At 43.2% G+C, this 27,983-nt stretch overlaps 1 protein-coding gene across 4 annotated transcripts in view; it reads right to left on the bottom strand.

The window, feature by feature from the left end:
* The window catches only part of cntln (centlein, centrosomal protein), a 474,184-nt gene that overhangs the window by 86,911 nt on the left and 359,290 nt on the right, over nucleotides 1–27,983 (bottom strand). For all 4 annotated transcript variants that reach the window (XM_068030497.1, XM_068030494.1, XM_068030495.1 and 1 more), the window contains exon 21: nucleotides 21,830–21,927. In XM_068030497.1, the coding sequence (XP_067886598.1) occupies nucleotides 21,830–21,927 (98 nt within the window). The remainder of the gene's footprint in view (nucleotides 1–21,829; nucleotides 21,928–27,983) is intronic.

The following is a 27,983-nucleotide window of genomic DNA, read 5'->3' on the forward strand; positions in this document are numbered from 1 at the left end:
ATTTTAGGAGAAGGAATAGGGAGAGTCAATATATACTGAATAGTTCTAAAGAGTATGTAGGAACAGAGGGACCTGGGGATGCTTGTGCATCGATCTTTGAAGGTGGCAGGACATATTGAGAGAGTGGTTAGCAAAGTATATGGGATCTTGGGCTTCATAAATAAAGGCATTGAGTATAAAAGCAGTGAAGCTCTGCTGAACCTTTATAAAGCTCTGGTTAGGCCCCAACTTCAATATTGTCTCCAGTTCTGGTCACCACACTTCAGGAAGGATGCGAGGATACTTGACAGGGTGCAGAGGAGATTTCCAGAATGGTTCCAGGGATGGGGGATTTTAGTTACAAAGTTAGGTTGGAAAAGCTGAGGTTGTTCTTCTTGGAGCAAAGGAGATTGAGGGGAGATTTAATAGAGATGTAGAAGATTATGACAGGTTTAGATAAGGTAGAAAAGGAAAAACTGTTCCCTACAACTAATGGTACAAGGACTCGGGGACACAGATGGAAGGTTTTGAGCAAGAGATGCAGGGCAATATGAGAAAGAACTCTTTTACACTGCGGCCTGGAACTTGCTGCCCATGCGGGTGGTGGAAGCGGAGACAATGATTTCGAAAGGAAAGTGGGTGGGCACTTGCAGGAATTAAATTTGTAGGGCTACAGGGATCGAGGGGGAGTGTGACTAACTGGATTGCTCTGTGGAAAGTTATCATTGACTCAATGGGCCGAATGGCCTCCTTCTGTGCTGTATATGACTCTATGACAAGGTTAAAGAGAAAGGTTCCCAGCTGTCTACTGAAAGCAGGAAGGGAGGTGGCAAGGCAGAGGGACTTAGGGAGAAAATTCAAGGTAAGAGAAGTGCAGTGGCTGAAAGAAAAGCTCTAAGCTGAGGAAGGGGATGGTAACCAGGATCTAAAGGGGACAAGGGCATCATCAATTGAGGAAAGGCATCTGTGGAGCAGACCAACAAAGGGATCAATGTCACTGTGGGCAGCAAGGAGAAAATGTGAATGTTTGGGTTTGAGGGAGCTGGGGTGGGAGAGCGATTTTCCCTCCAAGACAGAATGGGACAGTGGAGACATTTGGGCAGGCAGAGATGTACAGAACAGAAAGATGAATAAGTGGAAAATGTCTCCAGTGATAAATACCTTGATGGTCTTGTGGCTATGTGTGATAAGGGGCACAGTTGCTGTGTAGTGTGAGGTTGAAGGATGTGAGAAGATTAAGTAGGTAAGTAGAGGGGTACTAAGTGAGTTCAGGTGGAGGCTGAAATCATCGAAAATAAATCATCATTTGGTGCAGTGACTGAGGGTGGAAAGGAGGGAAGGGTTTTTTGAGAAAGGCACCTGAGCAATGGGGGTGATACAGAAGGAAGGAGAGGTGGCGGAGAGTGAGCTGTTCAACCATACAGAAGATGGTAGAAGAATAATGCAAGAGGCCAAAGTGTAACTTGGCCTGTTAGACTGGTGACATGGTAGAATACGCAACTTAGTTGAGCCCTCTTAGTGGGGAAGGCGGATTAAGGTGATTTCTCCCATTGTCTAACAAACCCATACTGTTCAGAGGATGAATAATTAATAAACTATGAGGCTTATTATATCATTTACTGCATAAACTACAGTAAGGAGAACTGACATGGTAAAGAAAAATAACAATGCATTAGAATAATTACTCTGATAATGTTCTGACTGCAGCTAAACTGATGAATTTTAAATCTTTGTGTTTGTTGAATGATGCTATTGCAGCTCTAATGGCAGGGATAAATCATCAAAATTAGCATTCTGTGTTCCTTACAATTTTGTTTTGCTGATGTCAAAAGCCAGAGTAGTTAAACGAACAGGGTAGCATTGGGATACAATCAGTGCTAGGGTATTTGTTTTTAATATTATGGTCTAGAAATATGATTGTGCCTGAGGATGGGTGCTCAGGGGGTGGGACATACACCATGCATACCTATTCATGTGGGCATAAGGATGCAGTGTTCAAACTTGCCTTTGCAGCTAACTTATATCAACTCAGCGTTCCAGAGAATGGGTCTCATAACAAAAACTGTACTTACAGGTACAGAAAAGGTGCACAAGTAATTGTCGAACAGATAGATGCATCTTTATAAGCTTAGAACTACCCAAGGCTATCTTCTATGGTGGCAGTTGGTACAGCCATAGAAGTCTGAGCTGATTTGCTGACACTCTACGAATGTCTTCTGCTCCAACAGATTTTGCAAACTGTTCCTAAAATGACAAACTTGCAACTAATTTGTATGGAGTGAATGAGCCCTTTAAGTAGTTCCCCTGCAAGGTCCTACTGCATGCAAGCTCCATGATTTGCTGGTGAGTTTATCAGAGGGAGTGTCAGGTGCTGGGAAAGACCAATTTCACAAAAGGGACTTAGAACAAGTGTATGGCCTTTATTTAATCATTAGAATGAGCCATTTAAATGCTTCTAGTACCTAGCCTGCACATTTACTGAGGCGCCTAGTCCAATATGGATCTTTGACTAAATAGATAGTCAAATGAATATTCTGGCACAGAATAAGCAAGCATGCACTGCCTGCTATATTGGATCCTTAGGCGGAAACTGGCTTAGCACAATCAAAGTTCTGGGTCAACTTTAATGAAGTATTAAAATGTTTCGGGCTTCACTTTCTGCAACACAACAGCCACCTTTCATTCATATTGTGCCTTTAGTTTAGCAAAACATACCAAGGCATTCACAGGAGTGTTATCAAACAACAAATGACACCAAGCCACAAATGGAGATATGAGGACAGGTGACCGAAAGCTTTGTCAAAAAGGTTGGTTTTAAGAAGCATCTTATAGGAGGAAAGAGAGGTAAAGAGGCAGCGAGGTTTCGGGAGGAAGTTCCAGAACTTAGGGTCTTGGCAGTTGAAGGCATGGCCACCAGTGGTGGAGCAATTAAAATAGGGGATACACAAGAGGCTAGAAATGCAGGAGTGCAGCAATCTTGGAAGGTTGAGGGGCTGAAGGATGTTACTGAGATAGGGAGGGGCAAAGCCATGGAGGGATTTGAAACAAAGATTCAAACTCCCAGCCTTGCCAGACCAGGAACCAATGCAGATCAGCAAGCCCAGGGGTAATGAGTGAACATGACTTGGTGTGAGTTAGACACAGGCAGCAGAGTTTTGGATGTGCCTAAGATTATAGAGGGTGGAAGATGGGAGGCCAGGACAGTATTGTAATAGTCAAGATAGCCAATACCTACTAATTCCATACTTACAAACGGCAATGCAAATATTACATCTTAACTGCTTACTTTTCATCTGTAAGTACATGTATTATACAGGTTGTATATGATTAATTAAATTTGATCATGACATATTTTCTTCTAAATGCCTGGTAATAAACTGTTTAACTTATTTCTAACTTATTTTAGATAGAGCAATGAAAATTTAATAACTTGAACTCAAAGGCAGCGATTTGCCAAAAGGTCCAGTATTTGGTTTTTACTCAATTAAAGTATGTTTTAAATGGAACTGCAGCACCTTTTTCCAACAAATATATTTTTAATGCAATGTACAAATTTAATGCAAGCTTTTAGAAGGGCATTTCCTTTCTGTCTAACAAAGATTGTTGCTCGTGCACTATAAAAATGAACCACATTAAATGTACAGGGTTTTTATCAATCAGCATTTTATGGCTGAAGTTCTTTTTAAATTGATGCTATCCCTTAAGGAAGGGAATATATTTCATTAAGTTTTGCGTTTTTTAATGTGTTCAAATATACAGTTCAATAAATCTCTTTGCCACAAGGGCGTTAGTCAAAGAACTAGTTATAAATAGGATAAAGAGCAAACTGGTCAATGTGCAATTAGTATTATGCAAAATAGGGGCAGATAGAATGTGAAGATACCCCAAAATTCTATATTATTTTAAGTTGTAGTATCTGTAGTAATATAATTTTGACGATGGTGGAGTATCCATAGCTAATATATCATTGCAGACCAATTAAATCTCTCAATCAGTTCTGGAAGAACAAGTAAACTCTTTTTAAAGTTTTGCTCTGCTCATACTTTCCATGAACTTGTAGATTTGTTTCTGGCCATTCCCAGCTGGAACCTGGGTTCAAAACTAGCAGAGACCATTTTGACAAACATCGAATCTGACTACTGGCTATAAGAGCGTTTCATGAAATGAACTTTGCAGCTTCAATAGAGCTTCGAGGGTCGAAGATCCACAGCACAAAACTATCCCTAATTTGGCACTAATTGTCAATCGCATTTAGATAGGCTTCAGGATGTCTGGCACGGGAAGCAGGTGTACTTTTCTCACAATGCAATGTGGTGTTACAAGCTCACAGGACAACAGTCTTGCTTGTACTGTGTTTTTATTGAACTGGCCTAGTGATGGCTGCCTGCAGTGAGTGCCTCATGGCAGAGATCACATGACTACTGCAAGCCAGGAGACACATTAGTACAGTATTGCATTTCTATACCAAACATCCTCCTCTTCACACAAAAACAATAAAAAAATGCACGCACTGTCATTTACAGCTTCTCCAGTTGTGCGTATATGCCTGCGGTTGCGACGGTATATCTGGTCGTTCAGTTCCACCGCATATGATCGAGGTGACAACTGCTATAGGCAGGTCCCAAGTTGCCACTTGGACTGACTCTTGTTGAGAGCGTTGAAGGTTTGTATCCTGACTGGTTCTGCAATGCTCAATTCTGGCAATGGCTTGGCAGTTTTGTCAAAATGAAATTTGGCTTTCTGACCTTTCACCTTGATTTTGTCACTCACACCTGTTACTACTTTTGACTTCAGGAGCTTTTTTGTTATTGGAAGTGTAGTTTGGGTGTGACGTGACATTAGCCTTTGCACAGGACTACTTTCCATGCCTTCAGCAGGTGTGCTTCACCACTCGAGGATTTCCTTTTATACATCTGTGCAGGATTTGCTCGCTTTCTTTATGATTCCTTTGTCAATTTTCACTGCCGCTTCAACCTTTCCATTTGACTGGGGATAGTGCGGAGATGATGTACGGTGTTTGAATTCTTCACTCATGAGCTGAGGGCCATTGTCAGTCATCACAATGTCTGGATTGCTTTAACGACTGAAGTGTGCTTTCAGGCATTCTACAATCTCACAGGTAGTGATTGAGGTCAGCTGGTCTACCTCCCAGTAGTCAGAATAGTAGTCTACAGCGGCAAGATAATCAGTTCCTGCGAGGGTGAAGAGTGTCATGTATCATCTGCGGCTCTTTAGCTTGCTTAGCTTGGTAGTCTTTACACGCACTGCACTGGCTGATGTGGTCCTTGATTTCATTGCTCATGTTTGGCCAGTAGAGCACTTCTCTTGCCTTCCTCAGACTCAACTCAATTCCTTGGTGGCTTGCATGGATGCGCTTTAGGGTCTCTCCTCTAAACTCCTCAGGGATAATGACACTATTACCTTTGTACACGTTGCCATAGAGTCATAGAGTAGTACAGCAAAGAAACAGGCCCTTCGCCCACCGTGTCCATGCCGACCATAATGCCCATCTATACTAATCCCACCTGCCTGCATTAATTCCATATCCCTCTATGCCTTGCTCATTCAAGTACCTGTCCAGATGCCTCTTAAATGTTGCTACTGTTCCTGCCTCCACCACCTCCTCAGGCAGCTCATTCCAGATACCCACTATTCTTCGTGTGAAAAATTTACCCCGTTGATCCCCTTTAAACCTCCTCCCTCTCAACTTAAATCTATGCCCTCTAGCTTTAGTCACCCCCTACCATGGGAAACAGACTCTGGCTATCTACCCTATCTATGCCTCTCATAATTTTATATACCTCTATCATGTCCCCTCTCAGCCTCCTTTGCTGCAGGAAAAACAGACCCAGCCTATCCAATCTCTCTTTATAACTCAAGCCCTCCAAACCAGGCAACATCCTTGTGAATCTTTTCTGCACCCTCTCTAGCTTAATCACATCTTTCCTGTAGTGCGGCAACCAGAACAGCACACAGTACTCCAAATGTGGCCTAACCAACGTTATGTACAACTGTAACATGATGTCCCAACTCTTGTACTCAATGCCTCGGCTGATGAAGGCAAGCATGCCATACACCTTCTTCACCACCCTGTCTACCTGTGTTGCCACTTTCAGGGAACTATGTACTTGCACCCCAAGGTCTCTCTGCTCAACAACACTCCACAGGGCCTTGCCATTCACTGTATATGTCCTGCCCTGGTTTAACTTCCCAAAATGCATCACTTCACACTTGTCTGCGTTAAATTCCATTTGCCAATCCCTTGCCCAGTTTCCTAGTTGATCTATATCCTGTTGTAACCTTAGACAACCTTCTTCACTGTCCACTATACCACCAATTTTGGTGCCATCTGCAAACTTACTAATCATGCCCCCTACATTCACACACAAGTCATTAATATATATGACAAACAACAGAGGGCCCAGCACCGATCCCTGCAGCACACCACTGGTCACTGGCCTCCAATCTGAAAAACAACCCTCCACTACCGACCTCTGCCTCCTATCACCAAGCCAATTTTGTGCACAATTGGCTAGCTCACCCTGGATCCCATGTGTTCGAACCTTGCGGACCAGCCTACCATGCGGGACCTTGTCAAAGGCCTTGCTAAAGTCCATGTAGACAACGTCCACCACCCTGCCCTCATCAATCCTCTTGGTCACCTCCTCAAAAAACTCAATCAAATTCGTGAGACATAATTTCTCACGCACAAAGCCATGCTGACTATCCCTAGTCAGATCATGCCTTTCCAAATGCATAGAAATCCTGTCTCTCAGATTCCCTTCCAATAACTTTGCCACCACTGATGTAAGGCTCACCGGCCTGTAGTTTTTCCCTGGCTTATCCCTGCTGCCCTTCTTAAATAAAGGCGCAACATTAGCTATCCTCCAGTCTTCCGGTACCTCACCCGTGGCTAACGATGATACAAAAATCTCTGCCAGGGCCCCAGCAATCTCCTCCCTGTCTTCCTATAGCATCCTAGGATACACCTGGTCAGGCCCTAGGGATTTATCCACCTTAATGCGCGTCAAAACCTCCAACCCCTCCTCCTTTGTAATGTTGATATGCTCCAGGATATCGCTGTCCCCTCCCTTGAACTCCCTAGCTTCCATGACCTTCTCTACGGTAAATACAGACGAGAAGTATTCATTTAAGACTGCGCCCATTTCCCGGGCTCCACACAGAGATTACCACACTGATCCTGAAGGGGACCTACTCTCTCCCTAGCTACCCTTTTACTCTTAATATACTTATAGAATCTTTTAGGATTCTCCTTTATGTAATCTGCCAGGGAAATCTCATGGCCCCTTTTCGCCCTCCTAATTTCCTTCTTAAGTGTACTCCTACATCCCTTATACTCCTCGAGGGACTCGGTTGATCCCAGCTGCCTATACCTGACATATGCCTCTTTCTTTGTCCTGACCAGACCCTCAATATCCCTCGTCAACCAAGGTTCCCTAAATTTGCCAGCCTTGTCCTTCTATCTAACAGGAATATGCCGGCCCTGAACTCTTCCTATCTCACTTTTAAAAGCCTCCCACTTGCCAGACGTACCTTTACTTGTAAACAGCCTCTCCCAATCAACTTTTGAGAGTCCCTGTCAGATGCCATCGAAATTAGCCTTCCCCCAATTTAGGACTTCAACTTGAGGACCAGTCCTCTCCTTTTCCATAACTATCTTGAAGCTAATAGAGTTATGGTCACTGGTCCCAAAGTACTCCCCCACTGACACATCAATCACCTGCCCAGCCTCATTTCCTAAGAAGAGGTCGAGTGTAGCCCCTTCTCTAGTCGGGCCATCCACATACTGCTTCAGAAAACTATCCTGGACACTCTTAACAAATTCTTCCCCATCTGATCCCTTAACACTAAGGCAGTCCCAGTCAATATTAGGGAAGTTAAAATCACCTACAATTACAACCCTATAATTCCTACACCTATCTGTGATTTCCCTACATATATGCTCCTCCAATTCCCTCTGACTATTGGGGGGCCAATAATAGTATAATCCCATCAAAATGATCACCCCTTTCTTATTTCTAAGTTCTACCCATATGGCCTCGCTGGACATTCCCCCTGGGATATCCTCTCTAAGTACTGCCGTGATGTTCTCCCTAATCAATAGTGCAACTCCCCCTCCTCTCTTACCTCCACCTCTGTCACGCAGAAGCATCAGTACCCCGGAACATTGAGCTGCCAGTCCTGCTCATCCCTCAACCACGTTTCCGCAATAGCTATAATATCACAATCCCATGTACCAATCCATGCTCTGAGTTCGTCTGCATTACCTGTAAGGCTTCTTGCATTAAAGTAAATGCAGTTTAGCCCATCAGACCTTCCATGCTCCCTGTCCTGCCCGTGCCCAGCCTGCCTACTGGACTTGCTTGCTTTAATCTCTACATTTTCCTCAACTATCTCATCGGAGAGACTACTACAGGGGGTCCCACCCCCCTGCCAGACTAATTTAAACCCTCCCGAGTAGTCCTACCAAACCTCCCCGCAAGGATATTGGTCCCCTTCCAGTTCATATGCAACCCCGTCCCTCTTGTACAGGTCAACTCTGCACCAGAAAATCCCAATGATCCAAGTAGCTGAAGCCCTCCTGTCTCCACCAGCTCTTCAGCCACGCATTCATTTGCCTTATCCTCCTATTCCTACCCTCACGAGCATGTGGCACAGGGAGTAATCCTGAGATTACAACCCTGGAGGTCCTGCTTTTTAACCTTCTGCCTAACTCCTATATTCACTTTGCAGGACCTCATCTCTCTTCTTGCCTATGTCGTTAGTACCAATTTGGACCACGACCTCTGGCTGCTCACCCTCCCATTTCAGAATGTCCTGCAGCCGCTCCGAGTCATCCTTGACCCTAGCACCAGGGAGGCAACATACCATCCTAGAGCCTCATTTGCGGCCACAGAAATGCCTATCTGCACCCCTTATGATACAATCCCCTATCACTATCACAGACATCTTGGGCTGTCAATTCATTTCTGTAAGCCCAATACGCTCTTGAGGCCACAGGAGTGTCTTTGATGCTTTCAGACCATCCTTTCATCACTTGCAACACTTGGAGAGTTGCATCTTGTTGGGCAGTTCGCCTGATTTGAGCAAGGCACTTGTCAGTCAGATTCAATCTCTCTGCTGGGGTGATGACTTCCAGAGCATGTCGAGCTGCAGCTTCACGTTGGATCTGGAAGATTTCACACTCTGTAGTAGCATCCTCTACCTTCTTCATAGGGAATGTGCTCTCACAGCATGTCACTGATGTACCTCTGTTTCCCTTGCCTGTATGTCACGTCCAGATGATATCTCTGTAACCAGAGTAACAATCTTGGCAGACACTTTGGAGCAGATAGTAGCGGCTTGAGGAAAATGCTTTGAAGTGGCTTGTGGCTGGACTCAACTGTCACCTTGTCTCTTCCAAATAGGTATTGATGAAAATGTTCACAGCAAAGACAATGTCCAGGCACTCTTTCTCGATCTGAGCATAGCGTCGTTCCATTTGCCTTAACGCCCTGGATGCCAATGCAACCGTTTGTCCTTGCTGCATTAGGGTTGCTCCAAGTCCTGTCTCGCTGGTGTCACACTGCAGAGTGACTTCAGCATTTACATTATATTATTTCAGCACTGGCGTTGCCGTCACGAGTTGCTTGATTTTAGTGAACGCTGCTTCTTATTCTGTGCCCCAATAACGTATGGGCGGCACAGTGGCGCAGTGGTTAGCACCGCAGCCTCACAGCTCCAGGGACCTGGGTTCGATTCTGGGTACTGCCTGTGCGGAGTTTGCAAGTTCTCCCTGTGTCTGCGTGGGTTTTCTCCGGGTGCTCCAGTTTCCTCCCACAAGCCAAAAGACTTGCAGGTTGGTAGGTAAATTGGCCATTAAAAATTGCCCCTAGTATAGGTAGATGGTAGGGCAATATAGGGACAGGTGGGGATGTGGTAGGAATATGGGATTAGTGTAGGATTAGTATAAATGGGTGGTTGATGGTCGGCACAGACTCGGTGGGCCGAAGGGCCTGTTTCAGTGCTGTATCGCTAAACTAAACTAAACTAAACTAACAGGTGATAGGTAAATTGGCCGTTGTAAATTGCCCCTAGTGTCGGGAGGTGATAGGGAATATGGGATTACTGTAGGGTTAGTATAAATGGGTGGTTGTTGGTCGGCACAGACTCGGTGGGCCGAAGGGCCTGTTTCAGTGCTGTATCTCTAAATATAAAATATAAATATAAAACGCTGCACATCCTTGGCAGTGAGGTGGTATAATGGTTCATACTCCGACGACAAATAGGGCAAGAATTTTACTGAATAATTGACGAATCCAACAAATCGTTGCACTGCTTTGATGTCTTTGACTTCGGTCGCCGCATCACTGCTACCGCTCTCACCTTTTCGGGATCTGGGTGAAGACCTTTTGCTGTCAGTACATGACCTACGTACTTAACGTCAGACATTTTTAATTGCAATTTTTCTCTGACTCAGCTTCAGGTTCATCTGGCGAGCTCTGCTTAGCAGCTGCACTAGATTTTGATCGTGCTCAGCAATGGTTTCTTCCATTGTGTCTCCATATCCAAAAACTGGCAGATCATCCACTATAGCTTCCACTCTGGGAAGATCACTGTCTCATGTTGTCTGCATTGATACTCCTCTGGAGCCGTGGAAATGCCAAACAGCATACATAACCATCTGTATCTCCAGAACAGTGTCCACAATGTAGCTAGAAAGATGCTGCTTTCATCCAGCTTCACTTGCCAGTAACCAGCCTTCGCATCTAGGGTAGTGAAGATTTTTGCCTTTGCAAGTTGTGGCAAAATTCCTTCGATGGTTGGCATGGGGTGCAAGATCTCTTCAGAGCTTTATTTAGATCCTTTGGGTCATGCATGCTCTCAGCTTTCCAGGTTGTTTCACTGCTACCATGCTGCTAATACATTTGTCGGAGTTGTCACTTTCTTGACTTATCTGACACTTTATGTCATCATGCAGTCATCATTCCAACAATCACAAACTATTTATCATCTATCAACCTAACTGACCCAACCTGTTGTATTCATCAGAATATTCAGCTGCTATCTCTCCAGTGGCCATTCGTACCTGCTTGTTGTGCTTTCTTCTAGCCAAACACTTGTGTGCAAAATGATTCAGCTTCTTGCAGTGAGAACACTGCTTTCCCACAGTGGACATGCTTTCTTTTCCTTTGTGTGATGTTCTCTGCAATATTTGCATCCTGCCCTTTGTCTGTGATCTTTCTGCCCTTTCGGCCGGGAATGTCTATCAGCACAATGCAAGGTCTGGTCTGTTCTGCCATGGATATGCTCTAGCTGCTAATTTACAACTTCAGTGCTTCTGCACATGTTGATTGCTTTCCTGAGAGTAAGTTTGTCCTCTGTCAGCAGACGGGCTCTCACTGCGGGATCTCTTATGCCTAATGCAATCCTGTCTTTAGATAATCGTTTAGTTCACAAATTCACAGAATTCTGCGAGCTGTGTTAATGTAGTCACACATTGATCAATGGACTCTTTTTCACCTTGGGCCCTAATATTGAACACATACCGTTCATATCTTATGCTCACTTGGGGTTCAAAGCTTGCCTTCAAGGCTTTCAAAATTTCTGCTGTTCGTTTTTTTGGTTTTTGGAGAGATTTAGGGTGGAATACATTTTGTAACAGTCTCTCCCCACCAGTGATAAAAGTGTAGCTGCTTTGCTTTTTTAACTAAATCTGTCGCAATTTTGTAATTTTGTCATTGCGAGAAGACAAACTGCCAGTTCTGCTTCATATCACCTTTTATTTTGACCTGCGCCAGGAGAGGATAATTTGCAGCCATTGTGTTTTATCCAGTGCTTTCAATTGTGGCCTGCTTCTTTGTTACTTTTTTGTGGATTCCTGTGGCTTTTAGCAGCTTTTAACAGCTCTGAACATTCCTGTGTTCCTTTTAGTAGCTGTGCTTCTACACAGCTCTTCAACACTCAATCTCAGCTCCACTCTGACACCACATTACAAGCTCACGGGACAAGAGCCTTGCTTGTACTGTGTCTTTATTGAACTGGTCTTGTGATGGCTGCCTGCAGAGAGTGCCTCATGGTAGAGGTCACATGACTACTGCAAAACAGGAGGCACATTAGTACAGTATTGCATTTCTATCCCAAACATGTGGGGTGTTTTGGAACACCAACTGTATTATGCTTGATACTGACACTCAGTTCCTGAACTGGACACTGCTCCATTCTCCAGCTCAAGCTTTCCTCACAATGACCACAGTGATTCATAAAGAAATGATTTAAAAGTATAATAAGCTTCAGACAAATTATTTTAATATCACATCCTCTTGATAAATTCGACATTTTGATTATCCATTGAGATTTAAATCTTCGGGGGTGAAAATGGAATTAAACTTTTCTAATGAATGTTATACATTGATAAACATCACAACCAAGGAACTTAAGTAGAAAAATGATCAATTATTGTTCAAAATGGAGAATTGAGGGCCAAGACCTCAATGTGAAAATGGTGAAGAAAACTGCAAACAGCTTACATGAATTTGATTTCAAGATCGTTCAAATGATAAACTGCAATTAGATTAACATGATTTATCATGAGTTGAAGTGATTCAATTAATTGCTACCAATGGTAGACAAAAGCACTGAGGAATGATTCAAGAATGACACAATATACATGCATTACTGGTTGGGGAAATCAAAGGACTGAGACTGTAGATGTATTGATGTAAGCTGCTGAAGGGACGGTGTGCCTGTATGCGCATCCATTTGGATGATGACCTGCTCATTTCTGTCTTGGTTTCAGACCTCACATCCTCTCCATCATCAAGACCGCCTACCTCCACCTCTGTAATATTGCTGTCTCCATCTCTGCCTCAGCTCATCTGCTGCTGAATCCCTCATCCATGCCTTTGTACTCCGGACTTGACTATTCCAATGATCTCATGGTTGGCCTCCCATCTTCCACTCTCTATAAACTTGAGCTCATTCAAAACTCTGCTGCCTGTATCCTAACTTGCAACAAGTCCTGTTCAACCATCAAACCTGAGCTCACTGACCTACAATGGCTCATGGTTAAGCAACACCTCAATTTTAAAATTCTTATCCTAAGCTTATCTAAGCACTCCCTAAGCTTACTTCTCATTAAATTAAAACTTATAAACCATTCACTTTCTACTGTATTGTATTCGTAACATTAACATATGTGTAATCATAGTACGTATTAGGTGCTTTTGATGTGCATGAATAAAATGACTAGCTCAGGTGCTTTAATGCATGATGTATGAGAGAGGAAGAATGGCTTAGTCTTCACTAATTCTAAGGCAATAATCAGATTAGGTTATAAAACAACACAATAATAAGCAGATTTCAATGTTGGGTTTATACCATTTATGACCACTTATTCCATCAGTATTACCAATAGGTAATATCTGCCACATTTTCAATAAAGTCAGCTCAGTCTAGATTAAAAGCCCAACATTCTGTATGATATTTCAACATGCTGAATATCAAAATAACATATAAAGAAAATACAAAAAAAATAACCTGGCCTGATATTAAACTGCCTAATACTTCGATACTTCAGACACTTTTACCATACACATTCAGCTGGATTCAATGTCTACAATTTAAGTACCATAACATTTTATAGATAGACTTTTCGTACAACTTATACTCATTAAAAAATAGTATTAATTCCTAAATGTGTATTTCTAGCAGAAAAGCTTTTAGTATAATGAAGAAAATATTACCAAGTTAAATTAGGCAACAAAATAACATATAGACTTCAGCAGTCTATCCCACAGCGTCTACATTTTTAATTACAAAACAGACCTGCGATTTCAATTCTCAGCACTGTTGAAGTTAACCAAAAACTTAATAATCATGACAAAACAGCCAATGTAACTGACTCACCAATGAGGAGTTGTAACAAAGTCAGACTTGACAAATCAGTATTACTTAATCCATCTGGCTGGACCAGAGGGGAAAAAAATTCAGTATATCATCATTGAACTAACTTACAACTAGAGTCTGTTTCACAAAGTCAGATCAATTCAGGCAATTGCAGTTATTGCCAGTCAGAACTAATTAAATGTAGGTGAAATTGAAGACTTTAGGATGTGCTGTCACTAGATGCAGTCCCAAGGGGATAAAATGCTCACACACTGCAAAACAGAGTTACAGAAGCAAAGAATGCCTATATGGGAGCCAATATGAGGTATTCAAAATGGTGTGGATCATATGGCATCTCCATATGGATCATACTAACAAGGACCGATCATTACAGTGTGAGAGATAAGAAACCCAATAAAAAAAAACCAAGAAGAGAGGCAAATTAAGTTTTGTGCATCTCACCATTCACAAGTGCATTAGTTCAAAAATTCAGCAGTTAATTGTCAATTTACTGTACTTGTTTTCAAGTGTATTGATTGCCTGGGAAAATGTTGCAGGGGAGAGAAGAGAACCAACAGCTGCCCACAAGGATGATGCTGGAGAGGCAGATAGTGGGCTACAGGAAACCGGGGTCTGAAGGCGAGTACACAACATCTGCTCTGGAAGGTAGATTATTATTGGGGTTAAGACTGGTTATAAGGTAATGTACTAGAAGAGACTAGAATTGGGTCCAAATAGGAATGTGTTTCATTAATCACCTGCAGGTTAATACACTTTTTTTTTAAAAGAGTGAGACAAACTTCTCTAACATTGATGAGAACACATGGTAAAGTAGGATTACACAGGCTATTGAAGCCTTCCTGTGCATGCTGTTGTAAGCTGTAGGGGTTTGATAGCGATTACATAGAACCATACAGCACAGGAGGCCATTCGACCCATTTTGCCCAGCTCTTTGAAAGAGTTATCCAATTAGACCCGCCAAATTGCTCTTTCCCTATAGACCTGCAATTTTTCTCCCATTCAATTTTATATCCAATTCCCTTTTGAAAGTTATGAATGAATCTGGTTCCACCAGCCTTTCAGGCAGTGCAGTCCAGCTCACAAGATAAGCTGTCATTTGAGGAGAATATGTATCTTTCACTCTCTTGCATATTTTAAATTAATTAAAATACTTGGATTCTTCCTTTCACAATATGTTCTGAAGATGAAAAACAATGGCAAAAGCTCTGAGGCCACATGAACACTTCAGACAGATGGCTTTAAATCTGTTCAGAACTTAAAGTATTTAAGATTTTTCTTAGATTGCACTGTGTAATTCAACTACATTATATGATCATGACGTATGCTTATTCATAAGTTAATCTTTCCAAAAAGAATGCAATTTTTGACTGAATTTGTATCACTATTGATAGCTATAAACTGACATGTCACAGTTGGATTTTAATGTTCAGTTTGACCAGAATTAGATTAACTCATGTATGCTAACCACCTGACAGTAATTTAAACCTAAAAACTTAAAAACAGTTTTTTAAGGAGTAAATAGGAAACCAGTAAATACTAGAAATCGTGAACAAAAATAGCAAATGTTGGAAAGGAAATCCACAAATCAATGACTGCCTGAAATGTTAACCTCACTTTCCCTCCACTTTGTGCTGAATTACTTGCTGTGTAATTCCAGCAGTTTCTGTTTGCTAAACGTCATATTTCCAACACACATGCTTTTTCCTTTTGCTCCTAAAATCCACATGACAAAACGAATGCTGCAGTGCAAACCCATACACTGCTGTTACTGGAGTTCTAAAAAATAATCTGAGTTTCACACACTTCAGCAAACAAGTGGTGCCATTAGGCATGCTTAATTTAAGAGAGATGTTCAAGGCACAGAACTTGATGTCACAGTGGCAGATCATATCTGTTAATCTAACTGCTCACGTATGTTTACTTTATGGTGTTCCTGTAAATAAGCATTTGTACCAATTCATAAAGAATATTCATGGCCGACCTAATACAACATACAATCATTCAGTACAATATATCACTTCCAAAAAGGATTTGGAAGCTTTTGCAGTTCTTTTTCTTTAAAACTGTCACTTCTTTGCCGCTGCTAATGTGAAATGACCATGGTCTATTAGTTATCTAATTACTGTCCAGCACAAAATAGTTACCAATGAAAGTAGCCATTTAACCCACTATTGCTCATTCCTCCAGAAAAACTATAAATTCCTACACTACAGCATATATTTCTTAAATGATTCAATGCATTTCTCAGCCACTACCCTAACTGCAAGTCCACTTCAGGCATTTATTACTGTGTGTGAAGAATTTCCGAAGATCAACCCTAAACTTGCCTTTTGCTTATTTGAACCAGTACTTGCTGATCTTATTGTCACATCCACAAGAGGTCTTCATCATCAGCTGTGATGCTGAAGACCTGTACTCCAGAAGGAACCACAGTGATCATAATTCAGTTACACTTAGCGTAGTTAATGGAAAAGGACAAAGATAGACCAAGGGGGGAATTTTATGCTCTCCCCCGCGGCAGGTTTGGAGGTGGTGGGTGGGGTGGTTCCTGCCAGCACCAAAATTTAGTCCGGGGCAGGAAAGCCTGTGAACGCCCTTCCTGCCCCACCATCTATTCAGGCCCTTAACTGGGCAGTTCGCTCCAATTAAGGGCCTCTTCCCATCGCAGCCACAATTAGCCGTGCCACGGGCGGCTCTGTTGCTGCACAGGAAGCACAGCACGGAAAACCGTGCAGGTTGCTTCCCAGTTCCAGGGATGGGGGGGGGGTCATCTTTAAAAGGCACTTAGTGCCTGGACGAGGGACCCGCCATCAGGAAGAGGGGTGCCTGCTTGTTTAGTTTAGTTTAGAGATACAGCACTGAAACAGGCCCTTCGGCCCACCGAGTCTGTGCCGACCATCAACCACCCATTTATACTAATCCTACACTAATTCCATATTCCTACCACATCCCCACCTGTCCCTATATTTCCCTACCACCTACCTATACTAGGGGCAATTTATAATGGCCAATTTACCTATCAACCTGCAAGTCTTTTGGTCATGGCTGATTGGCTGGCAGCTCTCCAAGGGTGGGACTTCTGGCGACGGGGTCCTTGATCCTGTGGAAGGCCCGCCACTGTCCACTTAAGTGCCTGATTGACACTAGATTCAGCGGGCAACGCAGGAATCTCGGCGGTGCTTTTTCCGCACATCGAGACCCCGTTACCAGAATAAAATTCCGGCCCAAGAATAAAACTTTTAAACTGGGGAAAGAACAATTTTACTAAGCTGAGATATGATTTGGGAAAAGTGGACTGAAAAAAGCTGCTTGAAGGTAAATCAGTGTAAGAGCAGTGAGAGGCATTCAAGGAGGAACTAAAGAGAGCTGAGAACAAATATGTTCCCACAAAATGAAAAGGGTCAGTCTCACAAATCTAGACTCTCCTCAATGTCTGAGAATATACAGGGCAGGATAAGGCAAAAATGGGAAGCTTATCTTAGATACTGGGAGCTCAATACTGCAGAGAGCCTGGAGGAGTATAGAAAGCACAGGCGTGAAATTAAAAGGGTAATTGGAAAAGCAAAGGGAGGGCATGAAAAGATATTGGCAAGTAAAATCAAGGAAAACCTAAAGATGTTTTACACTACATAAAGAGCAAGGGGGTAACTAAAGAAAAGGTAGGGTCAATTAGAGACTAAAAATGTAGTGTGTGGAAGCAGAAAATGTCGGCATGGTTCTTAATGAATACTTTGGGTTTGTCTTCACAAAACAGGGGGAAGATGCAGACGTTGTAAAGAGGAGTGTGAAATATAAACATAGCAAGAGAGTAAATATTGAAGGGTTTAGTATCGTTGAAAGTGGATAAATTGCCAGGCCTAGATGAAATGTATCCCAGGCTAAGAGAAGCAAGAGAGGGAATTGCCGGAACTATGGCCATCATTTTCCAATCCTGTCTGGCTACAGGCATGGTGCCTGACTACTGGAGGACTGCTAACATTGAACCCATTTTTAAAAAGGAAGGGATAGGCTGAGTAATTACAGTGCAGAAATGCAGCAAGACCTAGACAATATCCAGGCTTGGGCTGATAAGTGGCAAGTAACATTCGTGCAACACAAGTGCCAGGCAATGACCATCTCCAACAAAAGAGAATGTAACCATCTCCCCTTGACATTCAATGGCATTACCATCGCTGAATCCTCTACTATCAACATCCTAGGGGCTACCATTGACCAGAAACTGAACTGGAGTAGCCATATAAATACTGTGGCTACAAGAGCAGGTCAGAGGCTAGGAATCCTGTGGCGAGTAACTCACCTCCTGACTCCCCAAAGCCTGTCCACCATCTACAAGGCACAAGTCAGGAGTGTGATGGAATACTCTCCACTTGCCTGGATGGGTGCAGCTCCAACAACACTCAAGAAGCTCGACACCATCCAGGACAAAGCAGCCCACTTGACTGGCACCCCATCTACAAACATTCACTCCCTTCACCACCGACGCACAGGGGCAGCAGTGTGTGCCATCCACAAGATGCACTGCAGCAATGCACCAAGGCTCCTTAGACAGCAACTTCCAAACCCGCGACCTCTACCAACTAGAAGGACAAGGGCAGCAAATGCATGGGAACACCATCACCTGCAAGTTCCCCTCCAAGTCACACACCATCCTGACTTGGAACTATATCGCCGTTCCTTCACTGTCGCTGGGTCAAAATCCTGGAACTCACTTCCTAACAGCACTGTGGGTGTACCTAACCCACAGGGACTGCAGCGGTTCAAGAAGGCAGCTCACCACCACCTTCTCAAGGGCAATTAGGGATGGGCAATAAATGCTGGCCTGGCCAGCGATGCCCACATCCCATGAATGAATTAAAAAAAGGCCAGACATCCTAACCCTGGCTGTGGCAAATTATTGGAAAAAATTCTGAGGGACAAATAAGTCATCATTTAGAAAGGTGCAGATTAATCAAGTACCGTCAACATGAATTTAAGGGAAGAACGTGTCTGACTAACAATTAATTTTTTGAGGAAGTAACAAGGAGGGTCGATGAGAGTAGCTTGTTTGATGTAGTCTACATGGATTTTAGCCTGGTTTCTGACGATCTTCCACATGACAGACTGGCCAGAAAATTAAAAGCTCATGGGATCCAAGGGCAAGTTGGATCCAAAACCGGTTCAGTGGCAGGAAATAAAATGTAATAATCAACAGGTGGTTTTGTGACTGGAAGGCTTTTATCAGTGGGATTCCTCAAGGATCAGCACTAGGTCCCTTGCTTTTCATGGTATATATCAATAATTTAGACTTAAATGTAGGGGGTATGATTCAGAAGTTTGCAGAAGATGCAAAAACTGGTCGCATGGTTGGTAGTAAGAAAGAAAGCTGCAGACAGCAGAAAGATATCAATGGACTAGTCAGGTGGGCAGAAAAGTGACAAATGGAATTCAATCCAGAGAAATGTGAAATAATGCATTTGGAGAGGTCAAACAATGCAAAGAAATGCACAATAAATGGTAGGATACTGAGAAGTGTAGAGGAATAGAGGGACCTTTGAGTGCATATCCACAGATCCCTGTAGGTAGCAGGACAGGTAGATAAGGTGTTTGAGGAAGCATATAGGATACTTTCCTATATTAACTGAGGCCTAGAGTATAAGAGCAGGGAGATTATGCTAGAATTGTACAAAACACTTGCTAGGTCACAGTCAGTGTACCGCGTACAGTTCTGGTCAGCGTATTACACGAAGGATGTGATTGCACCGGAGTGGGTACAGAGGAGATTTACGAGGATGTTGCCTGGAATGGAGAATTTTAGCGAGGAGGAAAGGCTGGGGTTGTATTCTTTGGAACAGAGGAAGCTGAGGGGAGAATTAATTGAGCCGTATAAAATTATGAAGGGTCTAGATAGAGTGGATGGGAAGGATCTATTTCCGTTAGCACAGAAATCAATAACCAGGGGACATAGAATTAAAGTAATTGACAGAAGGATAAGAGAGGAACTGAGGAGACATGGCGGGGGCTGGAACTCACTGCCTGAAAGCGTGGCAGAGGCAGAAACCCTTATAGCATTAAAAAAAACACTTGGTTATGAACAAAGTACCATAACCTACCTAACTACGGACCAAGAGCTGGAAAGTGGTATTCGGCTGGATCGCTTTTCAAGGTGGCACAGCCTTGATGGGCCGAATGGCCTCCTTCTGTGCAGTAAATTTTCTATATTTCTCACCCCTCGCCAAGTTGTTCCAGTACAGCTACAACACTGGCATTACCTCACAATATGGAAAATTGCCCAGGTATTTCCTGTCCACAAAAAGCATGATAAACCCAGCCAATCAGCCTACTCTCAATCATCAGGCAAGTGATGGAAGGAGCCATTAACAGTGCTTTCAAGCACTTCTCACCAATTCTCAGTTTAAATTCTGTCCGAGCCACTCAGCTCAAGTCCTCATTGCAAGTTTGGTCCAAATATGGACAAAAGAGCTGAATTCCAGAGGTGAGGTGAGAGTGACTGCATTTGACAACAAGATAGCATTTGACTGAGTGTGGCATCTAGGAGCCCTAGTAAAATTGAAGGGAATCGGGGGGGGGAAAACTCTCCACTGATTGGAGCTATACTTAGCACAAAGAAAGATGGCTGTCGTTGTTGGAAGCCAAACATCTCAGCCCCAGGACATCGCAGCAGAAGTTCCTCAGGGCAGTGCCCCAGGCCCAACAATCTTCAGCTGCTTCATCAATGACTTTCCCTCCAACAAAATGTCAGAATTGGGGATGTTCGCTGATAACCACATGGTGTTCGATACCATTTGCAACTCCTCAGATAGTGAAGCAGTCCATACCTGCATGCAACAAGACAGGACAACATGCAGGTGTGGGCAGATAAGTGCAAATAACATTCAGGCCACACAAGTGCCAGGCTATAATCATCTACAAGAGAGAGCCAAATCACCTCCCCTTGACACACAATAGCACTACCATTGCCAAATCCATCACCATCAACCATTGGGGTCACCATTGACTAGACACTTAACTGATCCAGCCACATAAATTACTGTGGCTACTGCAGTAAGTCCGAGGCTGGAAATTCTGCAGCAAGTGACTGACTTCCTGACTCCCCAATGTCTCTCCACCACCAAGACACAAGTCAGGAGTGTGATGGAATACTTTCCATTTGCTTGGATGAGTACAATTCCAACAACAATCAAGAAGCTCAACACAATCCAGGACAGAGCAGTCCGCTTGATTGGCTCTTTATTCACCACCTTAAACATCCACTCCCTCCACCACTGACGCACTGTGGCAACACCTCTCAAACCCATGACCTCCACCACCTAAAAGAGCAAGGGCAGCAGGTGCATGGGAACACCATTACCTTCAAATTCCCTTCTAACATCACACACCATCCCAACTTGCATATATGTCGCCATTCTTTCATTGGCGCTGGGTCTAAATCCTGGAACTCCATACCTAACAGCATTGTGGGATTGCCTTCACAACTCAGACTGCAGCAGTTCAAAAAGGTGGTCCCTACCACTGTCTCAAGGGGCAACTAGGAATGAGCAATAACTACTGGCCTTGCCAGCAACACTTGCATTTATTTAATTTGAAGTAGCATGAGAGATTTGACTTTTCCCTTCATTATCAAGAAGCATGCGTTACTTGCCTGATCATGAAATTGGTGGATGTCACTAATGCAATTGTTATTGCTTTCTAAATTCACTTTTGGGTCTAAGGCAGAGATTAGGTCAATTCTTTGTTCTGCATTCAGTATATTTAAAATACTTATCAGTGTAACACATACGGTTCCTAACTTTCAGTGCTGTACACAGCACACTCCATCTTTATGAAAATTCTTACATACAGAAATAAATGTTTTATCTAAACAGAGGCTAAAGCTCAGTTATTTCACTAAGACAAAGTACCACTAGGCTGCGCCAAACACAACAAACTACAGTGCCATTCCGACCTTTCCTGCAATTGCCGAATCTGTTCGTCCTTTTCCTGGTGGTCAGCTTTTAGAGTTTTGATGGTCGTTATATGCTTCGAAATCTCATTTGTTGCATTCTGCAACAGGAAAACAAATTAACTAGGATAAGAAAACAAAAATCTGTTTAATAAAACTTTGTGGCTTTTGGTAGTACTTCAAATTATTTCTCTAGATAATTCGTTAGATCTGAAAAGCACCACTCAATTTTCAACTAACATCAATATCGTTCATTCTCGAAGAAAATTTGCCTTTAAGATATAAATTTCCATTACATTTAAAGTAGTTTTTGCACATACATAATCATGTTACATTTTATATTATGTTTTGTGTTGTCTTTTACTTTTCTACTCAAGAATAGCTAGAAAATGATAAATGCAGAATTTATTTACTTATTTTTCATTTATTCAAAAGTAGACCAGAAATATTTTTATTAAAGGGCGATTTGATAGAGCTGTTTAAAATTATGATGATATGAGAGAGTGTAAAGAGGAATAGATTGTTTCAATGGTAGAAGGATCTAAAACAAGGAGATATAAATAGAAAATTAAATACAAGAGATTTAAGACACATCGGAGGAGAAAAATTTTTAGACAGAGTGTGTGGAATGCACCAGCAGAGTTCGTATTTGAAGCAGAGACCATGTCAACATTTGAAAATACATCAGACAGGTAGTTGATGAAAGGGAATAAAGTGATACTGGAATACAGAAAAACACATGGGATTTGGATACTGTTCATCTGGAGGATAAACACCAATATGGACTGGTTATGCTGAATAGTCTGCTTCTGAACTACAATTTCTATCATAGAATCATAGCAAGTTTACGGCACAGAAAGAGGCCATTTGGCCTATCGTGGCTGCACCGGCTGAAAAACGAGCCATCCAGTCTAATCCCACCTTCCAGCATTTCGTGCGTAGCCCTACAGATTACAGCACTTGAGGTGCATATCCAGGTAATTATTATGTTGATACTCATTAAACTAAGTAGACTAGTGGGAGAAATGAGCAGGAGACATTTCTGGAGGATAAATATATTTAAAACTCAGACAAGGAATGAGAGTAACAGAGTAAGGGACAGAGGCAGAGCAGAGATACTGAAAAATCATGAGCCAGCGAGCGTTAAGGTCAGCGTTAGCTCCAGAGCTGCGAGAGCCAGCGCAAGGGAGTGGAGGCAAGTGCAAGCGGAGGTGAGAGAAAGCAAACACAAGAGCGAATGAGTGCCAGAGCGAGAGCCAGAGTGAGAATGAGAGCCAGAATGAGCGAGTGCCAGACTAAGAACTTGAGCGAGCAAGCACCAGAGCGAGCGAGAGCCAGAACGAAAGTGCCACAGCGAGTGAGCCAGAGCGAGAGTGCCACAACGAGTGAGCGAGAGCCAGAACCAGAGTGAGGGAGGGCCAGAGCCAGAGCGAGGGAGAGCAGCGCCAGTACGAGGGAGAGCCAGAAACAGCGACAGTGAGAGACACAGAGAGAGTGAGAGATGCAGTGAGAGTGAGAGCCAGAGCCAGAATGAGGGCAAGAAAGCGAGTGAGAGTGAGAGCCAGAGAGCGCGAAAGCCAGAACGAGAGCCAGAGCACCGGAGGGTAATAGTCAGAGTCAGAATGAGCGAGAGTGCAAGCCAGAACCAGAGTGAAAGTGAGAGTCAGAGTAAGCAAAAGTGCCGGAGAGTACGCAAGAGCATACGAAGAGAGGGAGAGCGCGTGAGAGGGAGAACACACAAGGGAGGGAGAGCACGTGAGAGGGGGAGAGCGTGCGAGAGGGGGAGAGCGCGCGAGAGCCAGAGCACGAGGAAGCACGATCATGGAGCTTCTGTGAAAAAATACTCAAAGAGCATCATGACAACACACATCACATGGAAATCAGGTAAAAATTGAATTGGGGAGTTATTGCATGTGTTTGTGAGAGAGAGATGCATCATGAGAGCTTAGATTCCATCATGCTTATGCAGAACAACAATGCCTAGGTTGTGCTGTGAAAACCAGGCTGAAAATATCCAAATGTGTAAGTGGAACAAAAAAATTTAAATATAGATTTAATTTTCAGCATTTTATAATGTTTAAGGCAGTAAGTGAATATTGGTGGCTAATAATTTTCTATGGAGTAAAGATTCTCTATTGTCATGAGGGTGACTGATGTTTGTCCTGGTGCCAGAGAGGGGAGTTTCAGAGATGCCTTGATGCTTACTTCAGACAATATGGCTGAAGTTAGTTAGCAAGATCCAGGCCCAGATGGGGAAATGAGGAGAGGAATAGGAAGGATGGAAGAGGGACAGTCGAGGCTGAAGGTGGGTGTGGGAGGACAGAGGGAGAAACAAAGATAGGCAAACTACCTCAGCAAGAAGGAGCCACACGAAATTTCACATGAGCAAGGGGAGGTGATAGTAACTAAATCTTCACCCCTCCCAGGTCCCTAAATTCCTCTTTGGGCAGTGGGAGCAAGTGAAGTGAACCAGTCCTCCCAAAATTCTTGTCAGTAGGGGGCTGTGAAATACAGTTCTGCTACACAGCGACCTTCTTCACAAAACGGTCTCCAAAATCTCATTGCAGGGTGATGGAGTGCAGTGGTCTCAGAGGTGATAGGTGAATGCAATAGACTGAACTGACCCCATGACATGCCTCCCAAACAGGAACTCCAATAACCTTTATTGAGGACTTTTGTGGTGGCAAATAAATCACCTGCATCCCAGAGGCAAGAGTCAACGGTGAAGGGCACAAAATGCTGGGCTTTAAAAGGTGGGCATCATTCATAAGGAAGAGTGGGTTAAGTAAGCATATAAACAGCTACTTTGACAGCTAATGGGTTAATAGGCATGGAGGGTGGGGGATCTTCGTTTACTGACAACAAAACAAGCTTGCATTTTCTTCTGCTGGAAAGAACAGTGTGGTAACTACACAGCAGATACATAAAGTCTGGAAGTGCAGGACTATTCACTGAATTCAATTAACTACATCAAAGCTGCTTTTCGAGCCAACAGATTTATAATAGACAACCCATAGTCAGTTCATAGACAGAAAATAGAGAGTTTGGATAAATGGGTAGTGCTCTGATTGGAGAAGTGTCGGCAGTGGTGTACTCCAGGGGTCAATGTGGGTCACGATGATTTGGACTTGGACGTAAGGAGCACAGACTCAAAATCTGCTGATGATACAAAAGCAGGTGGTTCAGCAAACAATGAGGAGGACTGTAAAAGACTCGAGGAAGACAGACAGGTTAGTGGTATCTGCAAACATCTGGAAAACATAATATAATGCATGTAAAAGTGCAATAATCCATTTTGGGGGGGAAAAACAATGGCGCTGAAGGGTGTGGATAAAGACACAGCTAATGGTTCAAATATAAAATTATTTGAAAATACGAGTGAAGGTTGGTAAAGCCACAAATAAAGGTCAACAGCGTTTTGGGTTTCATAAATAGGGCAAAGCCTACAACGGTAAAGAAGTAATGATAACTTTGTACCAAACAGTGTTCAGGCCACAGTTGGATTACTGTCAGTAGCTTTGGGCACTCCATTAGAGAAAGATAATAAAGCCATAGAGAGTGTGCAGTGTAGATTCATTATGATGAAGTCAGTGATGAGAAACTAATTAAGGGGAGAGACTTTAGATACTGGCACTGCTTCCATTGGAGAACAGAAGGCTAAAAGGAGAATTAATGGACATGAAGGACAAGGCAGGTAGTGCAGGAGTCCCCAGAGGGCATCCCACTTTCTAACCAGTATTCAGTTTTGAGTACCGATGGGACAGAGGGTTCCTCTGGAGAGTGCAGCGAGAGTCATGACCAGAGTACCATGGGTGGCTCAGGGAAGAGAGAAATAGTGGTAGGGGATTCTATAGTTAGGGCAACAGACAGGCGTTTCTGTCATCGCAGATGTGAATTCCAGGATGGTATGTTGCCACTGAGTGGCTACAGAGCATTCTGGAGGGTGAAGGTGCACAGCCAGAGGTGTGGTCCACATTGGTACCAATGATATCGGTAGAAAAAGGGATGAGGTCCTGCAGCCTGAGTTTAGGGAGTTAGGAAAGAGATTAGCAAACAGGACCTCAAAGGTAGTAATCTCCAGATTACTCCCAAGGCCATGTGCTAGTGAGTATAGTAATAGGCGGATACACCAGATGAATGCGTGGCTGGAGAGATGGTGCCGGAGGGAGGGCTTCAGATATCTGGGGCATTGGAACCGGTTCTGAGGAAGGTGGGACCTGTAAAAGCCGGGACAGGACCGGGACGAATATCCTTGAATAAGGTTTGCTAGTGCTGTTGGGGATGGTTTAAACTAGATTGGCAGGGGGATGGGAGCCTGAGGGCAGTTTCATAGAGTCGTATAGCATAGAAACAGGCCCTTCAGCCCACCGTGTCCATGCCGACCATAATGCCTATCTATACTAATCCCACCTGCCTGCATTAATTCCATGTCCCTCTATGCCTTGCTCATTCAAGTACCTGTCCAGATGCCTCTTAAATGTTGCTACTGTTCCTGCCTCCACCACCTCCTCTGGCAGCTCATTCCAGATACCCACCATTCTTTATGTGAAAAATTTACCCCTCTATGCCCTCTAGTTTTAGTCACCCCTACCATGGGAAACAGACTCTGGCTGTCTACCTTATCTATGCCTCTCATAATTTTATATACCTCTATCATGTCCCCTCTCAGCCTCCTTTGCTCCAGGAAAAACAGACCCAGCCTATCCAATCTCTCTTTATAACTCAAGCCCTCCAAACCAGGCAACATCCTTGTGAATCTTTTCTGCACCCTCTCTAGCTTAATCACATCTTTCCTGTAGTGCGGCGACCAGAACTGCACACAATACTCCAAATGCGGCCTAACCAACGTTATGTACAACTGGAAAAATTCAGAGCTGGGAATGGGAGGCAGAAAATTAGCGAGTAACTCTGAAAGACAGAAGAAGCAAAGGTTAAAAAGTGTACAGCACAGGAATTTGGCAGAGTTAAAAGGTATTTATTTAAATGCAAGGAGTATAGTAAATAAAGCCGATGATCTGAGGGCACAGATAGACACATGGCAGCATGATCTCATTGCTGTAACGGAAACTTGGCTTAAAGAGGGGAAAAATGGCAGCTCAACATCCCTGGATATAGCATTTTCAGGCAGGGGAGAGAAGGGGATAAAAAAGGAGGGGTGTAGCATTACTGGTTAAAGGGGAGGATGATATGCTAAATGAATCATCGAAAAAGTCCATATGGGTTGAGCTCAGAAATAAACAAAGGGACAGCCACACTACTCGGAGTGTACTATAGACCCCCAAAAAGTGAAAGGGAGATAGAAGAACAAATATGTAGGCAAATTTCTGAGTGCAAAAACAATAGGGCAATACTAGTTGGGGATTTCAAATACCCTACTGTCAACTGGGATACAGTGTGAAGGGCACAGAGGGCACAAAATTCTTGAACTGCATTCAAGAGAACTTTTTTAGTCAGCACATAACAAGCCCAACGAGATGGGCACAATTCTAGATTTAGTCTTCGGTAATGAAGCTGGGCAAGTGGATGAAGTAGCAGTGGGTGACCATTTTGATGATAGTGACCATAATACAGTCAGATTTAGCATAATCATGGAAAAGGACAAAGATAGAACAGGAGTAAAAGTTCTAAATTGGGGGAAGGGAAATTTTACAAAGCTGAGAGGTGATCTGGTGAAAGTGGACTGGGTACAGCTACTTGAAGGAAAATCAGTGGCAAACTAGTGGGAGGCATTCAAAAGCAAGGTTCTACAGGCACAGTGCAGACATGTCCCCACAAAGAAAAAGGGTGGTACTGCCAAATCTAGAGCCCCCTGGTTATGTAGAAGCATACAGGGTAAGATAAAACAGAAAAAGAAAGTTTATTACAGTCACAAAAAGCCTAATACTTTAGAAAGTCTAGAGGAGTATAGAAAGTGCAAGGGTGAAGTAAAAAAGGAAATTAGGAAAGCAAAAAAAGGACATGAAAAAATATTGGCAAGTAAAATCTAGGAAAATCCACAGATGTTTTATCAGTACATTAAGAGTAAGAGGATAACGAAGGAAAGGGTAGGGCCTATCAGAGATGTACAAGATAACTTATGCGTGGATGCAGAAGATGTGGCCAGGGTTCTTAATGAGTACTTCGTGTTTGTCTTCACAAAAGAGAGGGATGATGCAGA

This window comes from Heterodontus francisci, chromosome 4 (assembly GCF_036365525.1).
Source record: "Heterodontus francisci isolate sHetFra1 chromosome 4, sHetFra1.hap1, whole genome shotgun sequence".
NCBI lineage: Eukaryota > Metazoa > Chordata > Chondrichthyes > Heterodontiformes > Heterodontidae > Heterodontus > Heterodontus francisci.